General features: G+C 35.3%; 1 protein-coding gene across 3 annotated transcripts in view; it reads left to right on the top strand.

Moving 5' to 3' along the window:
* The window catches only part of LOC149805950 (uncharacterized), a 41660-nt gene that overhangs the window by 11867 nt on the left and 15248 nt on the right, over window positions 1-14545 (top strand). Inside the window, exons 1-5 of one of the 3 annotated variants that reach the window (XM_089950738.1) lie at window positions 6345-6867; window positions 10322-10830; window positions 11531-11657; window positions 13209-13610; window positions 14020-14229. In XM_089950738.1, the coding sequence (XP_089806864.1) occupies window positions 6846-6867; window positions 10322-10830; window positions 11531-11657; window positions 13209-13610; window positions 14020-14229 (1270 nt within the window). In that variant the 5' untranslated portion in view covers window positions 6345-6845. Of the gene's footprint in view, window positions 1-6344; window positions 6868-10321; window positions 10831-11530; window positions 11658-13208; window positions 13611-14019; window positions 14230-14545 lie in introns of those variants that run through there. The other 2 variants (XM_089950735.1, XM_089950736.1) reach the window with 2 other exon arrangements.

The raw sequence follows: 14545 nt of genomic DNA, 5'->3' as shown, positions 1-14545 counted from the left end.
TGTAAAGACACATCATGAAGAGCTGATGCTTCTGTGACTGTGTAGGCTGAGTGTAGATCTTACACCAATCCAAACCGGACATACACGACTAAGGCTGATTATGCTGAGTTTGGACCGGACAAACACGACTAAGGCTGAGTTTGCTGAGTTTCGCTGCAAATACAAATGGCTTGATACAGGCTAAAACTTATATACAGGTTGTCAACCTGTGTTATATGTATGTAAATTGCTAGCAGTGAGTTTAAACAAAGGTTATATACGACATATATTAAATGCCCGGGGTATTAAGATACGGTTACTTTCCGATTGATTTTATCTGCATCGTGACTGTTTAGTGACTTACTATTGGCTGTGACTAGATAAGTGTACAACAGTTTATAAGACAAGCCTCTAAATGGACGTAAAAACAACACGACTGCACTGAAGTTATATAATTATATTGCTTAACTTGAAAAACTCTCAACGGGTATAGCACGACATAAGGTTTAACAATGGGTACTGCACGATAGATGGTTCAAAAACGGACACAACACGACACATTAATTTATTAACGAGCACAGAATGTCAGATTCGCTTAATAACGGGTACAGCATTTAAGATCGTTTAACAGCGGGTATAGCACGACAAATTCATTAACAAAGGGTACAGCACGACAAATGGTTTAATAGCGGGTACAAAACGTCAGATGGGTTGAAGCGGACACAGCGTAACAGGTTGTTAACATGGACATGCCTCTTAGATATACCAGGCAAAAGGTTAAGAAAGGTAGGTGGAGTACGTGATTTACGTTAATATAAATGTATACTTTGTTCAATACATCAGATTCAGTACATAGTGGACAAACGTGAATTTTTAAATAAAAATTTCACATATACTGGTATATTCATGTCTTTGCCGTAACGTGATATATGTATTGCAAGACGACATGTTTTCCCAACGTTTTCACTTCACTCTATCTCAATTTAGTCACCCGGTACGAACGGTGATGCGATAACTCTACAGCAGCTTTCTTGTTGTCTTGTTCACAATTTGATCAGAATTTCCAGCTATTTTTTCCGATGGATTTTTAATACTTTTTTTTGTATCAGATGGAATCCATTTTTCCTCAATGTGTGCAGCGTCTATCATCATCATCTTGACCAAAGTCCTGTTTTGCACATGAGCAGATACAAAAACGAAAGTTCGTTACAGGGGCCAGCATACTTAATATGTATCATCTGTACTTGCTTTTAAGCCGAGTCCAACTTAAAACTGCACAGACCCAGATCTGCTGTCGCATAATGCAATTACATATGTGGGTTTGTGCAGTTTGTTTGGAGTAATCAGTAGAACAAACAATATAGACCCTTATCTGCAGTCACATTATGCTACGGCAGATCAGGATCTTTGTCATTTGCAGTTTGACTCGACTAACAAGCGGGTATATACGGTAAATATAAACATGACAAAAATATGGAAAGGACGTTCCTACAAATCGCTTACATACAACAGTTAAACTTGTTTAAAGTGCAGTAAATACCGTGTAACTTTGTATTAACTGTATGCATTTGCATAATTTTAAACATTTCCTCGGTGAAATTATAAAGGTTGCTCTTTCAGAAAATTGTTTTTGGGTTCTAAATTCTGACTGTTTCACCGATTTTTGAATTTTCTAGCTTCATAAGTATCAGTGGTCAAATAACCGAATAAAGTGATCAATAATTTTGACCTAACATTTTATTGGTTGCTTTAAATTGTACCATGTGATGGATGTGTTGTGTCACTTAATTAGCTTTGGTAAAACATCCATCCATTTCTGGATTTTTAATACATCCGCATTGAATTCTTCAGACTTCTGTTAAACCTTTCAACTACTGGTCGGTCTCTGAGTACGTTGGGAAGTGCTTGATGTTCCTTTTATCCACCAAATACTTAACTTTGCTGTTGTAGTATGCTTTTCCCTCATCAAACTATATATTTTCCGGCTTTCTTCCCTTGAAGATGTCTGTAAAAGAGTCGCCTATGTCTTTTCCTTTTTTCTTTTTGATTTTACGGTTTTGGTTCATGCCCATTTTGAAAAGATATATATTACTGTTCATATGTATTTATGTCCATCTTTGTATATTTTATATGCCTGCATGTCAACAATATCTGCTTGTCATTGGTCATCCATTGGTCATCCATGTGACTATCATAAACATTCCTGTAGGGACTCGGATGCGGGAGATCGTGGGTCCGATCCCCGGCCGAGTCATACCATAGACTTACAAAAATGGTACTAACAGCTGCATCGCTTCGCGCTGAGCATTAAGAGGTTAGTGATAGGACTGGTCGGCCTGGTGTCAGGATAATGTGACTGGTTGGGACATCATGCTACATGTCTGCGACATGATGCCCCAGTGCTAGACATCACTATGAACTGCTGCACTGCAGACATCGTAGCGATATGACTGAACAATTTGTTAAAGCTACGTTAAAAATCCAAAACGCATCTCATCACATCCTGTAGGGAAATCGCGTTCTCTCTTATGCAATGCGTGTTGGTACATTCTCAGTTTAACAATTCTTTCAATTCATTTTAAGGTTTTTATTCAATTTTTAAAATGTTTTGTTCGTGTTTTTTCTGTAGCAATTCTTTTCCTAATGCTTTGGTTTACAACGGTATAAACCTACCCAGAAAGTGCTTTATACGCGAGACATTGTCCTTTGGAGTGATGGGCGAATGAAAGGAACGTACGCCTATATAACTGTTACTTTTATTTTAAAATGTTCGCAATGACGTTTAAATCCTTTCAAATGTATACATTTTTTCAGGTCAATGTAACATTATGCCATTTCAGTGTTTGATGATGAAGCTAGACAAAGCGTTCATTTCTGTTTTTTGTACATTTGCAATTGAACATTTTCTTTCTTTTCACGGCTGCGAATAAATATACAATTCTTCGTTCAAATGAAGTAGTTTATCCAGTTTTCCTGCACTTGTATTCACTTAGTAGTAGGCTTTTATTTTACGTGCATATGTAACACATAACGATCAAGCTGCAATGTAACTTCACAAAAATTTAAATTTGAATGACTCCTAGTACTCTGATCATCATGGATGGGCAACTTAACAAAAAGCAGTCTTTTAGCAAGAAACGTTCCAAAATAAGGATGAATAACGTATTGTAGAATCCTATAGAATCCATTTGGACGAAATGTTGATGAAAAGGTACAATCTGTTCTCGCTGGAGATTCGTAGTAACTTGATTAACAAAATAAAACATCTTCCTTTTGGCATATTGATACTAAATAGAATGACTGTCAAGTCATATATATATATATATATATATATATATATATATATATATATATATATATATATATATATATATATATATATATATATATATCAGTTTAATATCTTGTGGTATATAAGTTCTTCTTTATTGGAGTACAATTAATTTCTCATAAGGGATTCCATTAAAATATTTCTTTGATTATACACGTAGAATGATTTCTTGTATGACGTAATGTGTCTTCCATAGGTTTCATTTATCCTGCACTTGCAATATATCATCCGTTGCAGAACGAAATTATATTAGTAAATGACGTGTGTGGTTATGGCGTTTTGAGCCAACATCAGAAAACACGTCGCCCGAAAACGACCCCTCTCTGTAATATATTGTGTTCCAACACGTATAGGAATTATCCAGATATTGGTAGACTGTAAATCGAACTAAATGGTCACGATTATAGTAGATTCACCTTGCTATTAGTATCAAATATTCGTGAAAATCTATAGTTTATATTATCTCATTCACCTTTTCATTAAGAAAAATAAAACGCAAAATAATTTAATTGCAAGATATACGACACTCGAGCTCTTAATCGTGTTAGAGTCTACAGTTTACGATGGTTTACAGAGAACAGTTTACGATGGATTACAGAGTACAGTTTACGATGGATTACAGAGTACAGCTTACAATGAACTGAACGGATTGAATAGATGTGCCATTTTATTTTGACATTATGCTCTCCTTCATCGTGTCTGATCCTAGTTACCAATCATATTTAATGCTAACTGTTTCTGCTAGTAAATATGATTTGCCACATGTACCTGTTTGCACCCCATTCCTTATGTTTGCAGAAATATTCACATATCATACCACCTAAACTGTAATAAATATTCATAACATAGTTTTAGTTTGAAATCTTGCAGAGCGAATTACAGAAGGAATCATACATGTACTTGGTATCTCTGTACAGAGTATCTAACAGAGTATCTAGTCACATGTACGTTATATCTTTTTATAGAGTATCTAGTCACATGTACATTATATCTTTTTATAGAGTATCTAGTCACATGTACATTATATCTTTTTATAGAGTATCTAGTCACATGTACATTATATCTTTTTACAGAGTATCTAGTCACATGCACTTTATATCCTTTTACAGAGTATCTAGTCACATGTATTTTATATCTTTTTTAGAGTATCTAGTCACATGTACTTTATATCTTTTTACAGAATATATAGTCACATGTACTTTATATCTTTTTACAAAGTATCTAGTCACATGTACATTATATCTTTTTACAGAGTATCTAGTCACATGTACTTTATATCTTTTTATAGAGTATCTAGTCACATATACATTATATCTTTTTATAGAGTATCTAGTCACATATACATTATATCTTTTCACAGAGTATCTAGTCGCATGTACTTTATATCTTTTTATAGAGTATATAGATACATATTTTTCATATCGTTGTACCGATATCTAGACCCATGTACTTGATATTTCTCTACAATATGTCTAGACACATGTGCTTGATATCTTTGTACAAGGTATCTAGACACATATACATGTACTTGATACTTTTGTACATAGTATCTAGACACATGTACATAATACCTTTATACAGAGTATCTAGTCACATCTACTTGATACCTTTATATAGAGTATCTAGACAAATATATTATACATTTGTACAGAGTATCTAGACACATATACTTGATACCATTATACATAGTCTCTAGATACATGTATTTTATATCTATATATTGATATCTAGACACATGTACCTATCTAGACACATATGCTTGGCATCTTTGTACAGAGTATCTAGACAAATGTACATGATATCTTTGTACAGAGTATCTAGATGAGTGTTTCTTAATATATTTGTACAGAGTACCTGGATACCTGTGCTTGTTAACATTGTTCACATGATCTGCTAATAACTTCCTTAAAATTAGTTTAATTTTTTTGGGAAAGTTTACTTATAAAGCCAGGATAAAAATAAGAATCTAATTGCATAAATACACTAATTATAGAGAGTAATTTATCATGCATGTTATTTTGAGAATATATGCAAAACGAGTAAGGTGGTCACCATTTATAAGAATGAGGCTGGTGGCCTCAAAAATCAATTTTCTACAGTTGTGCTTAGGTTTGTTATAACTGCTTTTATGCTCTGAAAAAAGACCCCCTCCTCCAACTCTGCCGACACAATGCTAAATGTCATTTACTGAACATGTTTATATACTTTAATCAAAGAATGCACTTGGCACATACTTTTGAATACCTTTTCAGTCATGTACAAACACATAATCTGTTAGATCTAGTCATAACGGTATATATATTCATCACTAATACCGGTCTTACGCATTCATTATTATGCCATTTCATACTTTTCATTGAATTCTTGTACAAAGGAAATAATTGCGCAGTAAAAATGGTATAGATATCTCAAAGAATAAATTGCTTAGACTACGAAATCAGTAATTAGTATACGTTTAAAAGTTACCGTAGAAATACATTGTACATGCTTGGTGGGCTTTCAGATGAGAGAATTATTCATTTTTGAATTCACAACGTGCCATATTTGAGCTCATACAGATTGATTTAGTTCTGCGTCAGATAAACACCGTCAAAATCGACTTAAAATGAAACAAAATGGATCAGGAGTTTCAAACGTGAATTAAAATCCACGTTGAGCAAGAGGTAAGTGTAAAAATAGCACTGACTTCGGTAAGGGTAATTTCCCCGACGCTTGTCAATTCTTCCTTGTCTGTACCACAACTGCTGTATTGTAAGTGCCATGTTGATTTAAAGGGGAAATTCACACACGAGTGGATGGTGTTAAATAATTCTTCGCTTTTATATAAAGTATCTTTGAGGACATTAAATGTGGTCTGAAAGTGACTCCATAGAGGATAGTAAATACCTATCATTTTAAAAGACTGTTTTATATATACCACTTACATGCGGTGCGATTTGGTAGTTTTATTTACGCGTCGATGGCATGCATACTAATAAGGATTTCGTCAGGAAGTAAATATACTCGTTCAGTATTAAACCCGTCTCGTACATACCTGTTTGCTACAGTCTTTCAGTGTAACGGTTGTTTTGACTTGTTGTTCAATGCGCATTGAGGCCTAGTCACTTGATATAGGACATCACAGTCTCGATATGTTTCATACCTACTTCAAACTGTTCGACGATCACTGCACATGACTGAAACAGTGACTCTGTATTGCAGACGACTTTCAGATACTTTACAATATATATTAGAATTATACAAGAATAAGCTACGACACCGGCCGATACATGACGGATGTTGTGATCATTAAAGGGACACTGACGTCTACAAGACTGATGTTATTATGATCATAAACTGTTTCCACAGTTACATTCCTTATTCAAAATGCCTCTACTGACAAGTAGTTTTTCTTCATGGATTCTGCCATGTGGACTGATATCACAGGATTAAACAGGAGTATTTGGCAATAGTCATTCGGACACCTATATGGTCTGCCACTTGTGAAGTTAATCCATTTAGCAACTCTCGTACTGAGTGGAACCTACCTCTTACCATGTACATGCCAAAACAATACGGTAAAGTATCACCAAATTTTATATCTTTGAAAGGTAGTACCCATGATGGTCTTTTTGATCAATATTTTGAGAAAAATTTGTTGTAATTAATGGGTTCAATTTTGCATATCGCTGCAGCCAGTGATTTATAATGTCGCTTTTTCGTACTTAGAATCGCATTTTAAGTCACAGATCTTTTTGTTTTAATAAGTAATTGGACACCATCTGTTATGCTATCGAACCGCCAAATTTGCTTCTTGACACATAAAGGAGGCAAAGTAATTTGGTAGTCACATGGAACTTTTTCCAGACTTTAATTTTAATTTCGGCATAGTTCGTGCTTTTTGCTTCCTATAAGTATAAAGGTCAAAATACCCGTTTATTCTTTATGGAGTTAGATCCCAACTGAGGTTGATACAGGGTTAATCTAAAAGATCATTAAAATCAAATTTCACCATATTAGTAAATTAGGATTTCATAGGAACCGCGTTTGCAGTATTAAGTAAAATACTGCTAAAGGAATACATACGTTATAGCTGTCTCTTTCTATATCATAGAACCTAAATTGCATCACTCTTTTGTTGCTTTGGGATCTCTCTACAGAGATTATGCACTTTTGAGAGAGAGTCGTGTGTAAAGTGAAGTAGTTTGCACAATGGAGAGAATGTTGTCATATCTATATGTCTCTTTTATGTACTGTTGGTAAATTTCTTGATATTATACGTAATGGGAATTGTACATGATCTAAGCACACAATTAACCAATATGACTGCTCCCATTTGATAAAACGTCAGTCTGAATTGGTCTAAAGTCCATTATCTTTGACAGTTATTAATATAATTCAAACTAATTTTGCCAGATGATACAATACGGCTTCTGAAAGTGCAATGAATTGATTATAAAATATATAAATGTGAAAAAAATGTTACCGGCTCTTTTTTTTTTTTTTTTTACAATTTACCACTGAAATCCAGGAAATGGAAATGACCAAGCAGATCTAGCTGTTTTTTTATTTTATAGGTGAACTTCTGAAGTTAGTCCAAGCTATATAATTTATGACAGAAATTACACACACCACTCATGTGACCTAGATTACACCATCAGCCATATGACCCAGATTACACCCATCACTCATGACCCAGATTACACCCATCATTCATATGACCCAACTTACACCCATCACTCACATGACCCAAATTACACCCATCACTCATATGACCGATATTACACCCATCACTCATATGACCCAAATTACACCCATCACTCATATGAACCAAATTACACCCATCAGTCATATAACCCAAATTACACCCATCACTCATACATCAGACTAACAGGCATTACAAATTATTTTAACAATGCTTATGATATATGAAGTCTTGTTCAAATAGCAAATAAAACTAGTGCGGTAAACATGGGACATTATTTTCCTTTAAAATCAAGCCTATGCAAAATATAAAACTGCAGAGCGCCACCTTTACAATGATTATGTTTCTTCCTCTGTCTTACAGTTCACTTCATCACATTTATTTAAGGGTGTTTTTAAAGCGTAACCGAAGTATGCTATTATGTGATGGATCTTCAACTTTACGCCACTCAATTGCGGAATATATTTTCTTATCAACGTATTGTTTCTAATTATTATATAACTTTTTTTTGGCAGGGGTCATGAATATATTTTTTGTTTTCAAGGTTCTGGTTATGTGTCGTTGTTGTTCGTGTTCTTGCATCGCGTGCCTAGGACTGTGTGTGCATGGCGTGTTTATGTATCGTGCCTGCTTGTGGACTGCGTGTCTAAAGTTGTGTGTATGGCGTGTTTATAAATGTATATATTGCGTTCTTGTGCATTGCGTGCCTAGGGCTGCGTGTATGGTGTGTTCATATATTGTGTGTGCTTGTGCATTGCGTGCCTAATATTTTGTGTGTATGGTGTTTATATATCTTACGTGCTTATGTATTTAATTTTTGATTATGTACGCAACACTTTATTTACTTTTCTTATGTTGATATACTTATGTCGAGGCCTGCAAGGTAAACCTGTTTATTGCCAACTATAAGCATGCTGTTAATACAGTGTAAATAAATGTATATTAACAGTGACTCTCCTATCGGTTGTGTTAAAAGAAGCCGCATTGAATCATTCGTTAGCGTAGCGGACTGAAGGGTTTGCTTGTTCGAACTCCACTGTATACAAGATACTTCAACTCATTTGCCTCTTAACTGATATCTCTTTACCGTTAATCATCAATCAATCAATCAATCAATCAATCAATCAATCAAGTTGATCGCTACGAATATTTATCCCATTGCATAAAGATCAGGCCCATATATGATATTCAGAATGGTTCTTTACATATTATGAATTCATTGTTACTATTTACATTCGTCATCTATTTACTTCAGTGCAAGTGCGTGGCCCGGCTATTGCATTTTTAGGTATCAATTAAATTCAGCAGAAGAAGAGAGGGATCATTTTTACTGTCATGACTCATATCACAGTATGTGATTTATGAGCTAGTATAAATGCGTCATTGAAATTGATTTCAATACAATTACAAAAGACAAGTGAAGATTAACACTTTAATATAACAACTTTATTCGTGAAAATCATAGATTTTTTAAAAATAACACTTTTAATGTATTATTAGCTCTATGATATTAAGGAGATGGAACTAAATGCCTCTCCCTAGAACACACATAGGCAGGGATCAGAACACACACAAATTTAAACATTTATCGACATATACAGAATTCATAACTCATTATATATATATATATATATATATATATATATATATATATATATATATATATATATATATATATATATATATATATAGGTGTGTGTGTGTGTGTGTGTGTAGGTGTGTGTGTGATTTCCAAATAGACATTTAGAAGTTTCAGCAAGACTTGCACTAGATTGATAACATTACTTTATCACCATGTAGTCTTTATCATAGTTTGCATTTCTTACTAACTCGTACAGTTGTTTGAAGAACATATATATGCTTTGTATTAGGAGAAAAGTCGGGGGGGGGGGGGGAAAGATATTGAGGTATAAAATCAATGTGAGGTGGGGTAGGAAGATAAAAAAGAGAAATATAAAGCTAGGCTGCTAATATACAGTTAAAACCGCTTTATTCATTAACGTCAAAATTAGCTACAGTGCACAAAACAGAGCCAAAAATCGGTCGGTATGTAAATAGTGGACCTTTCGTCGCCATTGCAATGCGATTTGACGTAACTGTACATAAAGTAGAACTCTCAACCATACATGTCTTATTTATGTTCCTTTTCTTTCCACAATTTTCTAATTGCACCTTCTGAGGATAGAAACAACTGATGAGTTTGAAATTAATTATGATTTCGTAAAAATGATTTAAAAGATCTTTGAAATTTGATGCAAGAATGATAATCTAGTGCATGGGAATGTACCACAAGGTTCTGAAAGTAACAATTTCTAACTTTATTTCAGTACCCACACCCGGGCTGATGGTACCAGTACACAAAGAGATTTCAGTGTACTATCATCCTGAAGATGCCGCCGATTGGGCAAAGTACCTCCAAACAAAACTCGGTGAACGTGAATACCAAATCGACACCGTTCTCAATGACATTACATCTGGTCCTATATTCAAAGGAAAAACCAGAGTCAATGTGTTTCTTATTAGTCCTAGCTTTCTTGAATTGACGGATATGAACATCATGGCGGGTTTTGATTCACATTTCTCACTTGCTCTTTTGATGGGGGTAGATATGGATGATTTTACCTTCATGACAACAAAATGTGATGTGTACGAACATGTAAAGGAGTGGGTGAAATTTGAAGTACAGGAATCCGAGGAGTCAGTAAGAACGTTGCTTATGACAATCGTAAGCATGTACGAAACGGATCCCGATAGTTTTTCCCCCTACGACGTTCTCCCTCCAAGAATCCGCCCACTCAATGGTGTGAAAAACATCATCCAGGAGGTGTCCGACCAGGTAAGGATAGTTTTATACCAGTTTTAAAACTCATAGTCATGTCGTACAAAATCAGAAAATGTTCAATATAGACTTGTTTGCACAATTCTAATACAACTGATTTGAGTCCTGCAAAATATATTTCATAGGAGACTGCTGCCGATGGACCATGGACTATTAACCTTGCACACACAGCGCCGATGAATGAAACCAGCAACAAACAACACACACACACACACACACACACACACACACACACACACACACACACACACACACACACTGGTGTCAAACTACTGTAGGGAACGGAACGTAACAAAGCTGTGATTAAATTGTTCATTTACAGTGTCTGTCTTTTTCTTGTAATAAAGTAATATTTTTCTTATGTAAAGACTATTACAGCATTGACAGTATTGTTAGTTCTGTTATATATATATATATATATATATATATATATATATATATATATATATATATATATATATATATATATATATATATATATATATATATATATAAGCATGAACTGTTTTGTAGTTTAAACATGTTCTTTGTGTGTTTATTGTTGGACTGTTTTTGTCACCGTTTTGTCTTTACCTTTGATGAAGACTCAGTGAGAGCTGAAAGCGCTAAAGCTAATTAAACAAAATAGTTTATCATGTGCTTTACGGTCGGTTGATAGGTATGATTTTATTATCGTATGGCCTTTTGTCTTTTCCAGGGCGTCAGTATGTATATAGGACTTGAGAGCAAGGCCGACTCTGATGTTTACATTAAATTTGATGGTGCCAAGGAGGATGTGAAGACTACATTGTTGAAATCACATTTCTACACCTTTAAACTGACAGGTAATTTTCGAACTTGGAGGCATTTAGTTACATACAACAAATACTACCACTAATTGCATCGCATGGAGGGAACTTTTAAAAGTAGTTAATCAACGTAGTTTATGTCTTGATCATTTTTCTGTAAAACTCCACTCTTACGGATTGAACTATAAACGTTTGAAGCAGATTGTTAATTCCTTTCCTTTCATACATATGAGGGGCCCCGAGTGGCCGAGTGGTCTAAAGCGCTCTCCGTTACGGATCACTGCCATCTCACCTCTGTTTGCCTGGGTTCGAGTCTCGGATTCGGCCAATGTGGGTATGTGAGAAAGCTTGCCAGTAGCTTCTCGTGGGTCGGTGGTTCTTTCTGGGGTTTCCCCGGGTTCTTCCTCCACCATTAATACTGGCCGCCATGTATAGCCTATCGTGTGCTGAAAAATGGCGTTAAGCCACACAACAACAACAACAACAACATACATATGAATAGTCCGAGTCGCCGATCCTCATTCACTCTCATAAAACATTGCCTTAGTATGCATTCTGTTACCTTATGTTGCTAGTCAAAAAACCTTTCGTCGGATCGAACAAAACACACTGACTACGTTTATACGTCTCAGTTGTAAGACAACAACAGTGTAGGGGTAAGGAAAATATAAACAGAAGCAAGATGCTAAAAGAATCGCCGAATAAACTATCTACTTGATGCAAAATAGAGAGATGCAGTCGTACGCTTCAAATCAGTAAGGATAATTGTGGATTAATAAAGATCTCTCCATTTATAATAGCTATGCACGAGCGGGAGGTAAAGCCAAAGTGTCGCCATGGACTATACAGTTTCGCTTGTTACAGGAATTTCATTCATATTTATATATAAAGTTTGAATTATTGACGCCGATCATGGTGATTTAAGTCCCAAAACAATGAAATCCACTTTGACATTGATTACTGAAAATTTCATCGATAGAAGATATAGGTTCTGGGTCATTTACAGGAAATCACGAAATTCTTGTCTGTTAGTAACATTTTACCTAAATATATTCGCAAAGAGTTTTGACTTTGAAGGGTGCATGTAACAAATATATTGCACGTTTTTGTTGATGATTACATCAATTTAAATACAAATTGGCAATGCCATGCCGAGGCGATAAGGGCTAACATATTTTGAACATTAATTTGATTAAAGTGCCACTTGCATACAGTTAACAAAGCAAATAAGTTTTGGACGTTTGGAGTTTTTCGGAGATTTCACAAGGAAAGGCACAAAAGAACGTATGTATTTTCTTATTCTTCTTGTTTTTTCAGGGGTGGGGTGGGGTGGAAACCATAGGAACTTCGCATTTGTAAAATTGAAATCCCGCCGTCGACATGACTGTAACAAATTCTCGTTGTGTTAGGATTTTGTTTGCAGCGATAACAAATGTCATATTTTGTTTTGTATTATCAGGAATATCAACCTACTCAGTAGTAAATAGCCTTTGTCAGTTTATATAAATTACGTATATTTGTTAAGAATTGGGAATTTTTGGGAATTTTTGTTCCATTATCGCCATGACATTTGTTTCTAAATTCCAGATGAGATGGTACAAACGTTTTCATCGTTCAAGGTGATGTGTAATAACCAGCTGGTAGGCCAAGGCCAGCTCGATGATTGTGCGCCGTCTCCACAACGGACCAAAGATGATTTTGATATGACCCATTTAAAATCAGCGCTAGTGTTGGAACCTCCGGAACCGAGCAAAGACAGAGTAGCTTCGGGTTCTTCGTTAGGCAAGCCTACCGATCATCAAGCCAAACTGGATCAAATTCGCATGATCTTGGAGGAGGAAACTAACCCGATCAGCATGTTGTGTCAGTGTATGGCGTTACACGGATCGGACCGGGGACGACTGGACAAGATTCTTGCCGACAAGATCGTGGCGTCTGGTCCACCTGGACACCTCTCGCTTGCAGAAAGCCCAGAACGATTATCTCAAAGTAAATACACCGTACTTTTTCTCGAGACATTATTAATTTAAATTACTATTTCATGATTAGGGGATGGTGAAACAAGGAACTTTATAAACTGCTTGTATTCATTGTTAAGATATTGAAGTTGGATTAGTCTAAAATCTATGCATGTTAATGACTGTGTTGTAGAGGAATCCTCTGTCCAAGAAAACATACTGACGTATAATATTTTAGCTCTGTAGTCCTAGATTAATGCATTACCCGCTCATACTCCTGTACAGTTTATTAATCTTTGACGCGTATGAACCGGAAAAATGTCTTAAAAATTAATTAAAACTTAAACATTAATGGTACGATGTTGGTTGCAAATTGAATAATGCACCTTCAGATAACTATTCCAATTACTAGTATATGTTTGTTGTCGCTTCTTTTAAAGTTCAAAGTGACCAAAAGTGGCCAACGCTCCTCCATTTTGCTGCTGAATACAATCTCATGACCTTTGCTGAAGCCCTGCTGATGCAGCCAGCTCTTGAAGGAACATGCTTTATCAAGAACTGCGATAAACGTACACCAGCTGATATTGCCAAGCACGCGGGGCATCTGGAACTATCCGATATGCTTTATATGTACTCTCAGCTTTTGCTAAGTAAGTAGTTTTATCGACCATCAGGTGTGTTGGACAGTTTCCATATGTGTCTATCTAATATCGACATAATATAGGAGACACATACCGACTCTATCTAATATCGACATAATATCTTACACACATACCGACTCAGATCTATCTAATATCGACATAATATCTTACACACATACCGACTCTAATCTATCTAATATCGACATAATATCTTACACACATACCGACTCAGATCTATCTAATATCGACATAATATCTTACACACATACCGACTCTAATCTATCTAATATCGACATAATATCTTACACACATACCGACTCTAATC

This window comes from Sinohyriopsis cumingii, chromosome 2, assembly GCF_028554795.1.
Source record: "Sinohyriopsis cumingii isolate HCF-2022 chromosome 2, ASM2855479v2, whole genome shotgun sequence".
NCBI lineage: Eukaryota > Metazoa > Mollusca > Bivalvia > Unionida > Unionidae > Sinohyriopsis > Sinohyriopsis cumingii.
The sequence above is the reverse complement of the archived record's forward strand: the minus strand, read 5'-3'. Positions and strand labels throughout refer to the sequence as shown.